At 45.9% G+C, this 17381-nt stretch overlaps 1 protein-coding gene across 1 annotated transcript; it reads right to left on the bottom strand.

Annotated features, from left to right (window-relative positions):
* Positions 1–3690: 3690 nt before the first annotated feature.
* SNX19 (sorting nexin 19) lies at positions 3691–17024 on the bottom strand. Its single transcript, XM_023516778.1, has 9 exons — positions 14886–17024; positions 12126–12264; positions 11062–11162; positions 10819–10938; positions 8807–8937; positions 7375–7471; positions 6723–6903; positions 4034–4163; positions 3691–3948 (listed from the first exon to the last, which is right to left on the bottom strand). Exons 1-9 carry the CDS (start codon positions 16566–16568, stop codon positions 3819–3821), a joined length of 2712 nt encoding a protein of 903 aa, XP_023372546.1. The 5' UTR covers positions 16569–17024; the 3' UTR covers positions 3691–3818.
* Between the last annotated feature and the right edge of the window lie 357 nt (positions 17025–17381).

Raw genomic sequence — 17381 nt, forward strand, 5'->3', positions numbered from 1 at the left:
ATAATTTGGCAGAAGTGTCCAGAGTCCAAGGCAGTTAGGTACATAGGTCTTTTAAGGGAACAAGGAGAGTAAACAAAGCTGGAAGAAGAAGAAATAAACTTGCCTGCCTGGGTGCAATGCTGGAGGTTGGAAAATGAGGACATCTGACAGGAAGAGACGCACCCACATCTAGGTGCAGCATCCCAGAAACCAGGGAAGGGTCAGGAGCACCGGTGGCGCTAATGCCAACCAGCCTGCTCCTTAAAGCAGAGAACATAATGGAACAGAACCCAAGTGCCCTGCAAAAGCATATAGCTCCACTTCTCGTGGTTCCAGGAGCAAACGTGGTCTCCTGGGCAACAGTCACAGGGACAGGGTGACCTAGGATGTCACAGAGGTCCTCTAGGAGGGGCAGGGTGGGTGCAGTGGAGAGGCTGCTGCAGCTCTGATCAACTTCTCAGAGTGTTTGCTTACCAAGCAAATAAAGCTGAAGGTGCAGCATCCACAAACACTTCTTAAAATTAAAACCCAGGCTGTCTAGGGGACAGTAACATGGGCTGACGTTCCTGTGGCAGTGTCCTTTATGTTATATGCAAGTGTGCAGACAGGGAGACGATAACCTCCTGTGCAATGTCCATTACTCAGAACCAAAGAATGAGCTAGCTTTTATTCCTGCAAATCACAGGACAAAGATCTGATCCTGAAATTTAGAGAATCATATAGCTAGAAATCAACCTGGATTCAAATTCTGCTTGTGACCATTAGCACAGTGATCTTGATTAAGCAACTCATTCTTTGTAAGTCTTTGATTCCTTGTCTTTGACACAGAGGTCATATCTCTTTCACGGGGTTTGTGAGAGAATCAAATGATATAATCTGCATGTAGGGTTCAGTATAGTATCTGCACAAAATAAACTCTCAACAGGTGTCTCTGGCCTCCCGGGTTTGAATTCCAGCCCCACTGCCCATTAGATCTGTGGTCTGAGTGAGACACCTGGTTTCAGCTCTCACCCCACCCAACATGACACATGGGGGAGGAGGACTGTAGCTGTTGTGTTCAGTAGCGACCGCCCTCAGCAATACAGTTTTAGTGAACAAAGGAATAAGACCAAAATAATCGCCAGCGGGAGAGAGGTAAGGATGTTAAGGTAAAGCGGGATGAATGCTACAGACAGCCTGGACACATTTCTACCCGTCAGGCCAAGAAACAGCCTAGAGTGGAGAGCACACGCCCCCTTCTTCTTGCCTACTCTCGATCACTACAGACTTTATCAACATCACCCGCTGGGGTAGTAAGTCTCGCAGCCTCCACGCTGAAGCCCAGAATGACCCTGCCTCCCGTGTCCACCGTGCCCCTGGGCCTCGCCTCCTTTGTATTTAACTCCCCTGCTGCAGAGCACCACACACCCTGGCTACATGAAGGGTTTCTCTCTCAGCGATCATCTCTAATTCTAGACTAGAGTTATCTCTCCTTTATCTGGCCAAACCATTTAATACTCTGAGTTATTTAAAGTTCAGGTAAACTTCTTCCTACCCTTTTTATGTATGGATCCCAATCTCTTTTTAAAAATTTATCCTGACTCATCTGTACTTTTATGTTCCTACTGAATAATCTCTTGTGTGCTGAATGCAGTGTGTTATGTGTTTGACTTTGGGGTGACGGCATGCTAGCTAGTGGTGGGGTCTTACCACTGTTTAGAAGCATCTGAATATCAGCACAGGGCATCCAACAGAGGGAGAGGAGAAAGGAAGGCTTAATTAGTGACTCTGCATGTTCCAGAATAAGGTATAAGGAGATTATATTTTTAAGTACGAAGGGATTGAGAGGGAAAATGTTTATTCCTTTATCAAATATTTAGTGAAGATTACTATGTCCCAGGACCTGTGTAAGTTGCTGGAGATACAAGCTAGTTTCAGCCCTTAAAGAACCACAGCCCAGGACAGGGTTTCTCAGTCTTAGCACTCTGGACACTTTTGCAGGATTCATTCATGGTTGGCTAGAGGGCTATACTTTTCTCATAGGACGTTTCGCAACCAGCCTGGCTTCTACCCACGAGAAGCCAGTAGGTATATCACCCACCTCCTTCCCAGTTATGACAACCAAATATGTCTCTAGATATTGCTAAATGTCCCCTGGGGGACAAAAGCGTACCCAGTTGAGAACCACTAGTTTAGGAAAAGCACTGTGATAGGGAGTATTATGAAAACTGTGAGAGTAAAAGACTCCTTACTGCTAGGGGAAAATAGGCAAGAATGCTATGGGAAGTTTCACAGAATAAGTGACATTTTATGCTCAATATTGGAAAAATGTTTTACAGGAAGCCAAGCAGACAAAAAGAGAGAAAGGAACACAGGAAGGGAAGAGGAGGGTAGCGAGTGGAGAAGGGCCACTCAGACAGGTGCGAGAAGACAAGCAAAGGGCCAGAGGAAAGCGGCCATAGGCCTGGTTTCATTCTCCTCCAGGCAGTGACACAGAGTCTGCATGGAGGGGAATGAGAAATGAGGCTGGGGCCAGATCAGACCCAGGGAGCAAGGAGGCAAAACTTTAATATAAAGAAATGAATATTATTTAAAACACAGCAGAGCTCTTTTCACACAGAGCCCCACCTAACCCAGCGTATTAAATGGACCCAAGGGAGCTGCTTTAGTTGGATCACAGGCCACCCAGCTCCTCCCGTCTTCTAAGCTGGCCTCTGATGTGCTCCTGTGCAGCCCTAGGACTTCGGAGCACATATTAGGAAAACCACTTTTTTAGGAACAAGGGTTTCACTCATGGATTTTAAGTGAAGAATTCAGATTTGCTTTTCAGAAAAAGTGGTTTAGTGGTGAGCTGAGGATCAAGTATGGACAAGGGGCACAAGCCCCAAGGCACAGAGACCAGTTAGTATTTTGTATGTGAGTTTGAACTGGAGACTATAATTGGCTTTGGAGTCATACAAATTTGGCTTAAAATTTCACTAACTCTGACCTTGGGCATGTTTGTGGAGTTTGCTAAGCTCTATTTTCTCATTCTGTAAAATGGGGCTACCTACCTCACTTGGCCACGTAAGCAAATATCTGTAAACACAGGTCAGTGCTGGTGCAGAGGAGCACTCAGCAAATATAGATGTGCCTCTTGTTCTTTCCCTTGGTCTCTTTATGATTCAAGTTTATTAAAGCCTCTTAGATCCTGTGAAACTTTGGGTATGAAAAGGGAGATTTAATTGCTTGTTGTTAATGAGTTTTCTACAGAATAGATAACACAATTCTTCTGTAAAAGAAGACACTGTGAGTGACCTTGTCGCATGAGACACAAGGGAACAGGAGAGGTCGGTATTTGGCTGCTTCTTTCTTTGGGATCTGCCAGGATGTCTCATAAGAGAGGCTTCAAAACAAGAGTGGCCCAAGCCCAAGTACTACATGTGTCTGTCTGGCTCAGAGACAGCACTTCTGGCCTTCTCCAGGTTAGCAAAGTCAGCATCAGTTCCACGGTTAGAAAGTCAGCAGCTAAAAACTCCACCTGTGTACAGATCTTTCAGGAGATCAAGTGATGCTGGGATTACAAGGCCTGATTATAAAAGTCAACTTGCACATACAAATTTCCCTCTATTTTTACCACCTGTGTCAGTAAGTACTTCTTTAGTTGTGAATATTTATGCTCTTCTCAGAGAAAACAATCTTTATTTCAAGAACACTGATCTCTTTTCCCCTTTTCTTTCCCATGTTTATAATTGCAGTGATAGCAGGTGAAAAGTGGGGGGCTTGGGAACATGAAGGACGGACGACGTCAGGGTCACAGGCAGCGTCTGGAACTCAGTGCAGACTCTGCTGTGCCAGCAGATGAACAGAGCCAGACAGTTTCAGACTGCAGACAACAAGGTGGTCAGGGAAAGCTTTCTGACAGTCTCAGGCAGCCTCCATCCCTGCATCTCCATAGAAGAGAATCTATCTTCCTTTATGGTCACAGGTTTCCCGGGCTCCACACTTACCCTTTCAAGTGCAGAATTCAGCATCAATGTCCAAAATTTCTGTACAATGTGAGACTCTCACATGAAGGAGAGCTCAGCAGTCTTACCTCTGAACCAGGGTCCCAAAGATAAGACGCAGAAATTTCTGCATGTTTTCAGTGCACAGCCATTTCCACTGTTCCATTAGCAGCAAGAAGAGCAGATCCAGGGCTGTGTCGGCTAACGCTGTTTCTGTTCCTGTGGGTCACAAAGGCATCAAAAGTAACTCAGAAGAGACTCACAGCCACATTTCAATGCACTGGCCACGTGGATCATCCCGACTTTCATTTGTACTCCTGTAATCCCTTTGCACTCAGATAAGGAGATGCTCACCTCATACCTAGAAATTTTAGGGACAGGCTCTGCATTTCTTTACAATTCTATTACTTTCCTAATATTGTCACCTAGTAAATTTTTTTTTAATTTTGCATATAGTTATTTTGTCAGCTTAGCTTCTGTTTCTTCAATATTTCCCCAGGATGCTGAATATATTCTGTTCCAAGTAAGATCTCACAACTAGAGAGCAGATGAAGCTGGCAAGGCCTGGTGTAGTGTTTTTCAACCTTTTTTTAATCTCAAAGTACACTTGAACCTACAGTTAAACTTTTGCGGCATACTTAAATTATGTTGTTCAAAAGAAAGAGTAAACAAAAGAATATACTTACTGTGTTTGAACTTCTTACAAAAATAATCTAATTAATGATCTTAAAAAGTTTTTGCAGCACAACTTAGATCCTCTGACAGCACCTCAGGGTGCTGCGGCCCACCAGCTGAAAATCACGGGCCTAGCGTCTCCCACCCTCACATTCCACTCCCCACAAAGCAGCATGGAAACGTGTGGGCAAAGACTTGAGTTTCATTCTTCTGGGAAAGTCTGCTTTGAAAGCACCTCCTCTATACAGAGCTACTGGTTGGGATTCAGGAGGTTTAGCTTGCTTTTAAGATAATGTGTAGTTCTAGGAAGAACGCCTTTGGTAAAATGCTATAATGATTCTGATTTCTTTCTTGCTTTGAGGACTTGGAAGGGCCACAGACAAACTTATACCCAGTACTAAGCTGAAGTTTCCTGAACAAATGCATTTTGTGGAGGGAAGCAACTATTTTCTAATCCTGTTTTGGGAGTTGCGTATCATTTCTGATTTGTTTCCTGGGAGTTCCCCAAGAACACATAATGTTCCAGAATGAATCTGAGACATCTGGTGCTACTGCTGTGTTAATACTATAATTAATTAATCATCAATAATGACTTTGTTAGTGTAGGTCTCGTGGGTATTCCCTGGGCCAGCTTGCCCAAGCTCTATTTTAAGGTCTCTTTAAACATGAATGGCTGTGGAACTGGACGGCTGTACCTTCACTTTCCATTTCAAGGGCCTGGGATGGGTTACGGCTTTCTAGCCATTTGCTCAGAGATGGGAGATTCTGCTCCTTGGCAAATAGCATCATCCTGAGCCTCTGTCACTCTCCCCAGTTCTGTCATTTTCTTAGGTTTAGCACTTGCCCGAAGCTGCCACCCTGTGGTAACACTTAGTCACAGCAATAAAAAGTAAGAGAGCAAACAAGGTGCCACTAAGTCCTCTTGAAGAAAAGGGGAGATGTTCTATCCTTTGAGCATCTTGAGTTTCTCAGGCCTGGAAGATGGGCTCAGGCACTAACCATCTGTTTAGAGACATGATGTACACCATTTACAGGCTTGATTTGGGCTACGAAGACCTTGTTTGATCCACCCCACCTTATTTACAATCTTGTAAGAGTTCTCTGATGTTTTCACACCATCCTGGCTTCATTAATCTGTGAGATCCAAGTGAAGGGATGGGGCTGTCAGTGCCACTCTTCACACACTTACACTGAAGTCCACCGGGCAGAGGTCTGTAGGTGGCTTCATCACCCAAGAGGCAGTGGTGAAATCAGCTTTTCCCTCTTCTGAAGCTGAGATTTTGTGATCTTTTATTTTCGGCAGAGGCCTTTGTCTTGAAATTGATAAACTTTCTTAACTTCCAGTTCAGCAGACATACCACTGAATACCCAGGGCTGAATCCTTCCCCTTAGAACGCATCTGCCCCCGGGAAGCACACTGCTGTGTCTCCAAGAGCCTTCCCCTCTTCTCCCACCCTGCTCTGCTCTGAGGAACTAGGTGGCATCATCCACCCAGGTAGTAAATACAGAGGAGAAAGAGGCCTGGGGAAAAAGATGAATTCCACTCTGAACGTGTTACACTTGAGCTGCCCTATGGCATTTTCAAGAGGAGTTAACACCAAATATTTAGGTGTCATTGTCCATGTGTTACAACTGAAAGCTACAGTACAGGTGGCACCAGGGAGAGTGTGCAGAGTCAACAATGAGCCAGACATCAAACCCTGGGAGGCTGATAAGGGCGTCTACAAGACAAAGGAGAAAGGCAGAAAGAGAACCAGGGAAGTAGTGTTGCAGGTAATAAAGCCAAGTGAGTTTCCAGAGGACAGCAGAAGTCTCAGGGCACGCCAGAAGACCTTAAAAAAGATGTCCACATTGTGAGCACGGATCCCATCCTGCCGGAGGATAACTGCTGTGTCTGTGCCCTACTCCTCAGCTGGACTCAGCTCTGGGGACTATCCTACTTATCCCTGGGCCCTAGCACGGCACCTCCTACACTGGAGTTCCAAACACAGCTCACTCATCTGGACAGAACAGGAATTAAAGCTACAAAGTCCAGCTACTCCAAATGCCAAGTAAACTTCTCTCTGGCCCCTTCTCTGGGGGAGCAGAGACCTGGCCACTTACCTAGATCCCTGCTGTGGACGTCTTGGGCTGGTCTGGTTGCATCTGACAGGTAACTGTCCATGCATGTTTTGGGCGTTTGTTCAGGATCTTTTTCTGGGAGTTCTGCTGGCTCCATTTCCAGTAACTTTGTCTGTTTTTCAATAAAGGATAACATCCCAGACATAGACAGGATCCCTGACTCCTGAAGAAACAGCCAGAAGCACATCACAAGGACACAGACAGGAGGGAGCCAGTGCAGTGCTGCGTTTCCCTGTCTCTCCCCTGTAAAATACTGAGGGACAGAACCCACCTCAACCTGGGGGGACAACTACATCAACTACATCAGGACAGGTTTTGTTTTTCAACCCAAGTTACAAGCAAAACAACCCTACCCTGGGATTCTGGGATCACTTCTGTGCACATTTTTGGGTCACCTGTTCCCTTAGGACCTGGCTTTCTTTCTGATCTTGTCATCCATTATCCCAAACGTACTATCCTTGAGAAGCCACTCTGCTGCCCAGAGCTGGCCGGAATTCCAAACCAGTTGTGAGAAAATAATTTAGAACAGAAATTAGAGATCCAGATAGATGTTAACTAAGCAGCAGCTTTCTGACTTCAGGGAGTATCAACTGCCCAGATCCTAATGCCTCAAATTCTCCAGGCTGCCTCTTACCACGTTGCCTTCCTGGACACAGTAGAGAACCTTGCCGTGCGCGTCAGTTGCACTCACTGCTGGAGCAATTTTACTGGATGAGAACCTCAGTCTGGACCTGGTACAGAAACGAAGAGCAGAAACAGAAAGCAATCCATGGTCCTGTCCCCACACAAGCTGGAAAGTATCGAGGATGTATTAAAGCAGTAACACTCATGATTATTCCTGGGAGTTTACAATGGTCAGAGTTGCCAGGAAAGACTTGGCTCTGAAATCCCCCAAGCAATATGTATTCTGGCTCTTAAAAGATAGTACCACTTACTCTAAGCTGTATCTACAGTACACTTGTGAAAGGGCACCACATAAAAGAGGGACCAGTCTGTATGTATCATGGTTACATTCCCACAGAACAGAAGAGTGGAGTGGCTGGCACATACCAGGCGCTGCTTAAAACCTGCCGAAGGCTGAAGAAACCAGCGGCAGAGCAGCGTCCTACCACTGCTGTTGGTGCTGTGCCCTTTTGGGGCGTCCATCTACCTCCTTACATTCAAGGAAACCAGAGAAGAAATCCCAAAATTGAAACATTGATAACTTCAACATTTCAAGGAACAGGGCGGGTATAAGCACAGGCACCCTGGTCCTCCATCAAAATGTAGGCCCACTTTGAAAAGGCTAAGTACTGTGAATCTGTTACTGCTGGCCCACAAAACGCAAGGCATGGAGACAAAGAGAGATGGGGCCATGCACACATATGTACACACATACATACACACATACATACACACACGCAGACACATATGTACACACACGCACAAACATATGTACACACATGCACATACATACACACGTATATATACACACACATACACACATACACACATGTACACACACATTTTCTGTCTGTCTCTCTCCTTCATGATGACTTCATTTCCTGTTAAGGGTGATGTGGTGCCTTTCACGTGTTAACTTTCAAAGCTTCCAGGGAGCAGCTGGGATCCTTGTACAGCAGAAGACAACAGTTACTAAATAGGCCTTGCAGGTTTCCATTCTAGCCCTTTCCTGTTTACTGCTAGTACATGCAACTTCTTGGCCAAGATTTCCAGAAACAATGGCAAAGAGAGAGCAGTTATATGCCTTAATTCTTAGTAGGAAAGAAATATCTCAATTTCCCAGGAAAACAGAAAAGAGAATACCCATATTCCAGAGTTTTCCTTTAGAACTCCCAGGTCAGGTGGGCCTGGGTTCCCACGTGAGAGCAACACTCACAGTGCTTCTTCTGCAGCGCCTCAGTTGCCTCTGGAAGGATCCCAGAGGAGGCCAGGGTCTGGCATTGCCTAAAAATTGGTATACATGACCCACTTCCTCTCTTCTACAGCTTGAGAATGAGGGTGAGCTTGGCTGGAGATTGACCTGAGAACTAGGGTGCATCCCTAGGTGATGGGAGGCTCCTTACTTGCTGCCCTTCTTGCCTTCTGTCTGGGGCTTGCTTTCCGTCTCAGCCTCACTCAGGTCCTCGGTAGGGCTCTGCGGTTCTGAGCGAGGAAATGCTGTCTTCAGGGTGTCCACGATAGCACTCACCACTATCTGTAGGGATCAGAGGTGCAGGGTCAGTAAGGCCATTCACAGCCCAGAGGGATGCTGCCAACCAAGCCCTGGTCTCACAGCACTTTGTGCAACAGGATGAGCAGGGCTGGGCGACCCAGCACAGCTGTGTCCACTAGGGAAGCCCAATACCAGCTGAGGACCCAGTGTCACCACCCTCCCTTTTCTCTATGGCCATAAAATTCTTCTTCCTCACAGAGTAAGACAAACAGTGGCATGGGAAAAGAAGCCAAAACAAACAGCAAGATAAATTAAAACCTAGGAGTTCTGAAGGCTGGTGACGTTCTTTTCATTTTCATTATTTTTCTTTTTATATAGAAAAGTGATTTCAGTTTCAAAATTGATAGTACTTCACCAAACTATAAGTAAAAATAAAACAGGTGGGAATATAAAGAGGAAAGGAAGAGTGAAGAAGATAATCAAAAATAAAAGATAAGGTCCAAGGGCACATACAATAAAAAACACGTTTGTAGTAATTCAACAGAGCAAAGAACCAGAGCTGGTTTTTCAGGTCAATTCAAACAATTTCTCTTCATAAGGTACAGAAAGAATAACAAAAATCACTTAAGTCAAAATTGAGGTATCCAGAGTTGATAAAAATTTCTCTACTCGTAAAGACCAAATAAAACAATCCTCATTAAAGAAAAAAAATTATTTATATTTCTCAAAATGGGAAAATGACATAAAGATATTGGTTCAAAAGGAAAATGTACAAATGAAACCCTAAAAATATCCAGAAATAGAATGAAACACTTAACTTTTCCTTTGGTGTGTCTTGCTAATTTAACACTGCTAGCTCAGAGTGACATCATGCCTGCTTCAACTCATCCCCGTGGGGCCCCCCCGCAGCACAGCCAGCACAGCTAAGACAGGGCTACGTGGTACAGTGAACGCCAGGGAAGGGGTGACCAGGAGGGACATGGAGGTGGATGGACACAGACAGAGTAGCTCAGAAAATTCAACTTGCTCTCTAGGCTCCCAGAATTGTAGTTCCGTGGGGGTGGGGGTGGGGGGGTCTCCTCATCTGTCCTGTCCACTGTTATGTCACCAGCAACTAGCGCAGTGCCTGGCTCAAAACCAAATCCAGTAAGCAGATGTTGAAAGAAGCAATGAATAAACACACCTCTATGGAGCCCTGGGAATTTTACCTAGTTGGTCCTTTCTAGTTCAGTTTTTCAGTCATCCACATAGCAGTGAATGTCCTCTAAAACCTACCACTACAATTCCAGTTCACTGCATCCCTCCAAGCCCAGATGGCAAGAGGGAGGATCCTCTGCCAACGAGTCGGGTTTCCCAACTCTGTAAAGCTCACGCCAGCTTTTGGTAAGTGTAAGCCTCAGACTTCCGCCTTGGAGACGCTGGGGTCAGTGGTAATCACTGCTTACAGGCAGTGATACGCTAAGCAAATGGGAAGAAGGTGCAGTTCTCTCCACACTGTTCTCCAGCAGAGACTCACAGCTTCAATCTCAATCTAGCTTAGTGTCCCATCTTAGAGCTCTCTTTCCTGTGTGACCCAAAATGGGAATGATCTTCCCATCTGTATCCAGTGGATACAGATCTATCCTTACATGCCTCCACTCACAGTGATCTCTGGAGATACGACTACACTTACAGTGTCAGGGGTACCATTTCCCACCAGCTGTGCTCCTGCCGGGGGAATACCATAACAATGTCAGCACGTTGATGATCCAGCCAGGATCTGGCAACAGGCCTTGAAAATTCTAGTCCACACTCTACTGACCCCTCTGTGATGTTCCTCCCCATGCCCTACCGCTCTTATTTTTCAAGCTCTGCCTCCATTCTGATGAATACTCTGTATTTATGGGTAGAAACTACAGCTGAGCACAGGGGCTCTGCTGGTACCTTGTCTATTCTAGAGACCATGAATGGTTTCTTGACAAAGGCAATCCGAGCGTCAGTGTTCAGAGCAAGGAACTCCTGCACCTCCTCACTGTTAGCGATCTCAGGAATGGCACAGAGTTGCTGCAAAAGACACATGAAAACATTTTAAAGGGAAATTCTAGTCCCCGGTTCTCTCCAAGATCTCACCCCCTTGGCTTGGGAGCCTGGAGAATCTAAGGGAAGGCAGAACAGGAGGATGCTGACCTTTAAGAATGATTCCAGGAGGCTCTTACGGGCTTCTACCCTGTCGCTATCCATGTTTCCAAATGGAAGATCCGGAAAGAGCTTTTTAGGACCCTTCACATCTTTAAAAAAAAAAAAAAAAGAGTCATTCATTCAATGTTCACAGAGCTATTCCACATAAAACATGTAAACAAATCAGAACTACTGAATCTATTTCCTTGCATTTTTTTCAGGCATGCCAAGTATACCCTAGGGATATGATACTACCCTACTGAGGTTACAAGGGAGGGCTCTGAGGTCTAAAGGCCCAAGCTTATGTTTTGGTTCCAATCCCTACTATAATGACCATAGGCAAATTGTGTAATCGCTCTGTGACTTCACTTCTTTCTATAAAATGGGGATAATGATAATATCTATCTCATAGGCTGTTATGAAGATTAAATAACTTAACAGGCAAACCACTTAGAAAAGAACTTGGAACATATTTTCAAGCTTGTATCAACACTGACTATTGTTACTAAGAGAAAAATGCATAATTTTTGTCCAAACTTGTTAAGATGTTCGTGTGATCATCAGCATTTTTTTTTTTTTTGGTAAATACATTAGCTGGTTACTAGCTTACTTGAAGTAATTTTATTGCATTTTTAAATTTTCCTTGTGCCTGGGAGGTATCAAACAACATACAAAAGGCCTGGTTGTTAAAAGGAAGAAAATGGCACATTCTTTGGTATAATATTGTAATAGCCTAGCCACCAATCTTTGAATCTGGAAAAGTTAATTTAACTCCTCATATTGCCTTATGGGCACAGGTGGAAATGTGAACACTTCTTTTTTGAACTTAAACCAGGTGGGGCTTCAAAGCATATAGTGGCAAAGGCAACCTCAGGAAGAATGTGACCAGGGCTGTCCAGTGCTAAAACTCAAAACTCTGACCACACACTTGGGACGGCATGACCTTCCACTCAGCATTCTCCTCCTCCACCCCCAGCTCCCCTCCAACCAAGAGGCCACCAAGCTCTCAGAGCTCAGCCTGGCCGGTGGCTGGATGTAGAAGCAGGCAGCACGGGGCTGGGGAAACTCCTGACTTTTGATGAACTTTCGCAGATCCGGCTTCTCCTCCAGACGGGTCTGCAGATTCAGGAACTCGCGGTAGCGGCGATTCACGGTGTGGTAGGCCAGCTGCTGCAGACCACTGCTGTTCTCAGCGTCAAGGGCTGTCTCGTACTATTGAAGGAACAAATCTGTTGACTCAATCAGCCAAGATCAGGCAATCTTCTGTCCTGGCTTTAATGACTACTTGTTCAATGGCCACACAGTGAGAGGAGAGTAGCGACAAAGGTAGGGAGATTTTTCTATTTGTTCTGGAACCTCCTCCTCTATCTGACTGCAGACCCGAGTTGTATGTAATGAGCAACTCGAACTCCAAGGGTGACTAAATTAAGATCTAAGATGCGCCTCTTAGTGTACCTGCCATACCTACAAGTTGTGCTGCTCCCCACTACTTTCAGCTCAAAGTTCCCTCTCCCAGAGGCCTTTTTTACTTACAAAAATAACTACATAACTAATTTCAAATCCCCAAGACTGAGTTAAAACAGAAGGCATAACACCTATAAAAATGACAGTACTTCTGTCACCCCCTAATCATAGTCTTAGACATTGTAAGGGGGAAACAATTTGTGACTATACTCAACCAATGATCACCTATGTGTATTATTTGGGGAAAGAACAGATAATCCAAACAGCAGATGAACAAAAATCATCTCCTTGCCTGGAATAAATTAAAGGGACATGTTTGTTTTGTTTTAGGCAGATTAATTTTCCTAACTGTCATTCTTAAAGCTAAGTACATTTTTTCCTAAGTACACATCATTTGTATCATTGGCAGTCACGAGAAGACTGGAGCTGTTATATGGGGTCAAGGTCTGCTGCCTTCTGCAGCCTTGGTGGGCTGATGTGGGCATATTCCTTAAAGACCGAACACCAAGAGGGGCACGGAAGCTGCATTTAAGTACAAGGGAAGACGTTCTGACAGGGGAGTAAGATGCAGTGAAATGCTGTCGGCAAAACAGACGTGTGATCCTTCTTTCTACTCAGTTGCAGTATTGTACTGTGGGCATGTGATGGGAAAACCTACTTCCTAGTTGGTGGGATTCAAGGCTGGTGTTTAAAATTTCCTAAGCAGATAGGATGGGGTACCCACTATGAGCCAATATGAGAAAAACAGATCCTCAGAACAGTACTGAGAAGGAAAGACTCAGAAAAGAAAGACAGGTGGAATTCCAGGTGAAATCTCAAAACCTGGGAATATGATGTTTTCTGTGGAATATTCCGCTCCTTGAGGGATAATACTCAGTGATGATGTGTTTTTTTCCATCACATAGAACTGTTTTACCATCAGAAAGTATGATAATAATTGACATTCAATTTAAAATCATAACTATGTTATGTTCATGTAAAAATCTAAACCCAATCTTAAACAATTGGCTACATTCCTTTATTCCTATTTTTCACTTTACCCTTTCCTAATGTTTATTTGAAGTAGTAGCAGATGTCAAAATTTAGCAGCAAAAAAGAAAAAGATAATGAAAGACTATGAACTTAAAAATTATATCCATAAACCTAATTTTTCTGCTAATGAGAAGGAAAAAACTATTGATTAATATCAGTGTTGGACTGTGACATGAAAAAAGATGAAATATCTGGAAGCCAATATTTATATATGAAAAAGGATTAAGGATTAAGAGAACACAGGATTAAGAGCACAAAAATGCAGGCAAAATTTAACAAAGTTCTACCATTCTTTGAGGACAGCCTGAGTTATTTTATGACCAGACATCTGTACATCTACAACTTGCCGATTTTGTGAGGGGTATGTGTGCTCCTAATTATTTCTATTCTTATTTGAAAATATCATACTGTTTGTTCCTTTCTAAAATGTGAGGTGAGGCTGCAGCTGAGTCCAGCAGATCAGGGAAGACCCTTTCTCTCTTACTTAAATTGGGATTTCATGGGAAGGAGGATAGGACCCAGGCTCATGCCTGGGGGTCTCTTTTGGACTCAGAATGAGATAAATTCAAGGCAAATAAAATTTACTGGAGATGATCGTCTCCAGGAATTCTCTTTTTAAACTTCTTCCCTACAAAATTTTTTTTTTTGCAGTTTTTGGCCGGGGCTGGGTTTGAACCCACCACCTCTGGCATATGGGGCTGGCGCCCTACTCCTTTGAGACACAGACAGGCGCTGCCCCAGATTTCTTTCTTTTTAAAAATACTACTTATCTTTTATACTTTTAGGAAAGTAGGCTATTTACCTATATTTAAAGCTAGCAAGTTCCTTATTCTTGGAGGTGTTTAAGCACAGACTGGGGAACCACTTGGCAGAGACAACATGAAGTGGTCTGGCTGGGTTAAAGTCTCACTTCCCTGCAAATGGTCTTAGGACAGGCTGCCTCCATGTTACATGGAGAGTTCTAAATTTAAAAAACATACAGCATCCTGGGACCCATTCTTGGAAATTCTCATTCAGAATCCATCACAGTCTGTTAGAATTTATATATTTAAGAAGCAGCCAAGTGATTTTCAGGTGCAGCCAAGTTTGAGAACCCCTAAAAAATAGAACCCTCAGTATTCTAATAACCCTAAGATTCTAAGATTGTTCGCATGAGTACAGGACAAGAGCATACTCTGCCTAACAAATTAGCTTTAGCCCATTCACATATAGACTCTTGTTGAATTGAACATTGCAAACTAAGAGTTGTCTCTCTCCCAAGATATTAGTTTCACCAACCCTCCCTTCCAAACCCATTCCCAGCCCAGAGTAGGTTCCTGCAGCTTTAACCTTGTTACCTTCACGGTGTAGAGCGTGTATGGGTGGAATCCAGTGCCACTGTGCTCTCGGGCAGTAATGGTGCCAGTGATTCGAAGGTTCTGTATGACAACTGGACCATCTGGGCTGCTCAGGGGCTCAAAGCTGAAGGTGGCTGAACTAAGAGGACCAGGTGGAGAGGAGGAAAGCAGAACCGGTGGCAGAGTAGGATCAAGGGTGCTCACATCACTGGTGAGATCCTTCTCTAGGCATGAAGGTCGTGGGGGGCAGGTCTTTTCCGGCTCCTCCAGCAAAGCTGTAAGAGAGGCACCATCTCCTTCCTCTACTTCCTTGTCCACTGTGTCAATCTGGATCTCTGGGCAGGAGTTCAGCAGGCCTGTCTCTGTCCTTGAACCCTCTTCAGCTTCTGCTCCTTCATTGCCTTCAGATCCCTCTCCATCCTTGGGCTCCAGAGCCTGGGAACCCTCCAGGGCACACAGGGCATCTTGAATCCTGTCAGAGAGGAAGTTGCCTGGAGTCATGAGCATGATGGTTTCTTTGCCCAGTTCAGAGAGTGGAGACTCCAGCTCTGAGTCTTCACATAAGAATAAGGGACCTCGAATATTGGGCTGTAGGAAATGAGATGAATTGTTTACTCCCCTTTTTTCTTCAGACAGTCCACCCATATCTCCCTCTACAGCTTCATGGCCTTCTTCAATCTCTGGGGAGTGGCATGAAGGCCCCTCTGGCTCACTGCAGCTTGGGTACACCGGGGCTGCTACTGGGGAAGGGGGTCTCCTTCCCGGCAGATGTTCCACTTCAGCAATCAGTGGCAGAGATGTGGGCACTGAAGGCTGTTCCAGGGCACTGGGTGAGCAGAGTGGCTTAGCCACTTGTGTTGGACTTCTGGCCTTGGAAAGGACACTTACAACTATAAGGTGGATCCAGTCAGGATCTGACAGCCTGCTGATGAGTGGTAAGATAACATTGCAAGTAATCAGTTCAACCACTACGTGGCGTCCAGTCCGAGTCTCCAAGTGGGGCTTGGGTACTAGCTCCTGCAGTAACAGATTCACAATGCTACGTGTGTAGCTGACCTCAGCACTGGGGCTGTGCACAGCTGGATGTGGGGCAGTGGCCTGGCAGTAAGCCTCCCAGAGTCGGGATGGCTCCACTGGACCACTTTGCTTTCCTACAGTGGCCTTCTTTGCCTGAATGTAGCTTTGCAGGTGACAACCACAGAGAGTCAGAACACTCTGGGCAACAGCTTGACTATCTACCATGCTCATCCTTCTCCGAAGCTCCTGGACCAACCCTTTCATAGCTGACTCCAGCTCATTCTCGAAGGCTGGCTCCCGGCTCACAGAATGATACCAGGATAACACGAAATCCCGAATAATCATCTTGATGGTGCAGTTGATCTCCTGTTGCAGCTGCCTTTCCGCGTCAGGGCATGGAGGGCAGGGGGCCACTGAGATGAAGCGCTCCAGGTGCAGGCGACCTGAAGCCCCTTCAATGGCACTGGAACCCAGCCACCCCCCTAGCACCAATAGCAATGCGGATAGAAGGCACAGAAGCCAGAAATTGATCAGAAGGTGGATAATCAGGAGCCAGCCAAGCAAGAGCCCCATAGCCATCAGCTTCCAGCTACTCAAGAGATTACAGAGGCTAGGGCTGGACTCAACTGGAGTCTGCTGGAATGGGGGCACGGACTCTGCCTTCATGGCTAAACAGGCAAGGTGACTTCCCAAGGTCCCCTTTCTATTTTACATCAGAGTTAGGGAAAGGGACGCGAACTGTGTTCTCGATAGGAGGAAATCGGGGTACTATTCAGGAACCCCAGCTCCGGGCCCTCGAAGTCCTACAGGCACTGCGAAGCGACTGCGGCAGGTCTGCCTCTCGTCCTGGCTGTGACTGACGAGGGCCTCGAACCAGCGCCTTTCAGCAGAGATGCTGCTTTCGAGGAAAGCTCTGTGGTCTTCATAATGACCCAGGCGGGAAGCCTCTTCGCAGCCTCAGAGGGCGGGGCAGGGCCTCGGCCCCCCAAACACTTACAGCGGCCGGCAAGTCACACGCCGCCAGGAGCCGCGCGACGAGACTGAGCCCCGATCGGGAGCGGACTCATTAGGGTCCTCTCTACCGGACTCGGCCCGCAGCCGCCGCAAGTTCGGGCTGCCCCAGCGGCCGCACTCGGCACTCCCAGATCCGCCGGGGCTGCCGGCCGGCCTGCCGCCGGCGACAACTTCCGGGTTGACGTCAGCGGAGCGAGGCATGCTGGGAGAGCGACCGCGCGCCCGGAGGAGGGACGCTGCCCCGCGCCCTCTGGTGGTGAGAAGGCGCTGCGCCGCACTGCGCACGGGAGGGAACCTTTTCCCAAAGTGCCACCAGAGAAGGGAGGGCAGGCAGCCTTGCAGCTGTCACCCTCCACGACTCACATTTCCATATCCTTTAAAACGCGCCCCAGCTCTAATTATTAAATGAAGGCTGCAGACATACCTTACTGCTTGGGCACGCTCTTAATAATCCAGTTTATTTTA

This window comes from Otolemur garnettii, unplaced genomic scaffold (genome assembly GCF_000181295.1).
Source record: "Otolemur garnettii isolate 467f Iridium unplaced genomic scaffold, OtoGar3 scaffold00097, whole genome shotgun sequence".
Lineage (NCBI taxonomy): Eukaryota > Metazoa > Chordata > Mammalia > Primates > Galagidae > Otolemur > Otolemur garnettii.

Excerpts from the sequence above, each read along its gene's own strand:
- SNX19 (XM_023516778.1), bottom strand. The coding sequence starts at position 16,568 with ATGAAGGCAGAGTCCGTGCCCCCATTCCAGCAGACTCCAGTTGAGTCC. Across the intron at positions 4,164-6,722 it reads CGTCCACAGCAGGGATCTAG|GAACAGAAACAGCGTTAGCC; the intron begins GTAAGTGGCCAG and ends TGTGACCCACAG. Across the intron at positions 3,949-4,033 it reads TTTGGGACCCTGGTTCAGAG|GGTAAGTGTGGAGCCCGGGA; the intron begins GTAAGACTGCTG and ends TGCACTTGAAAG.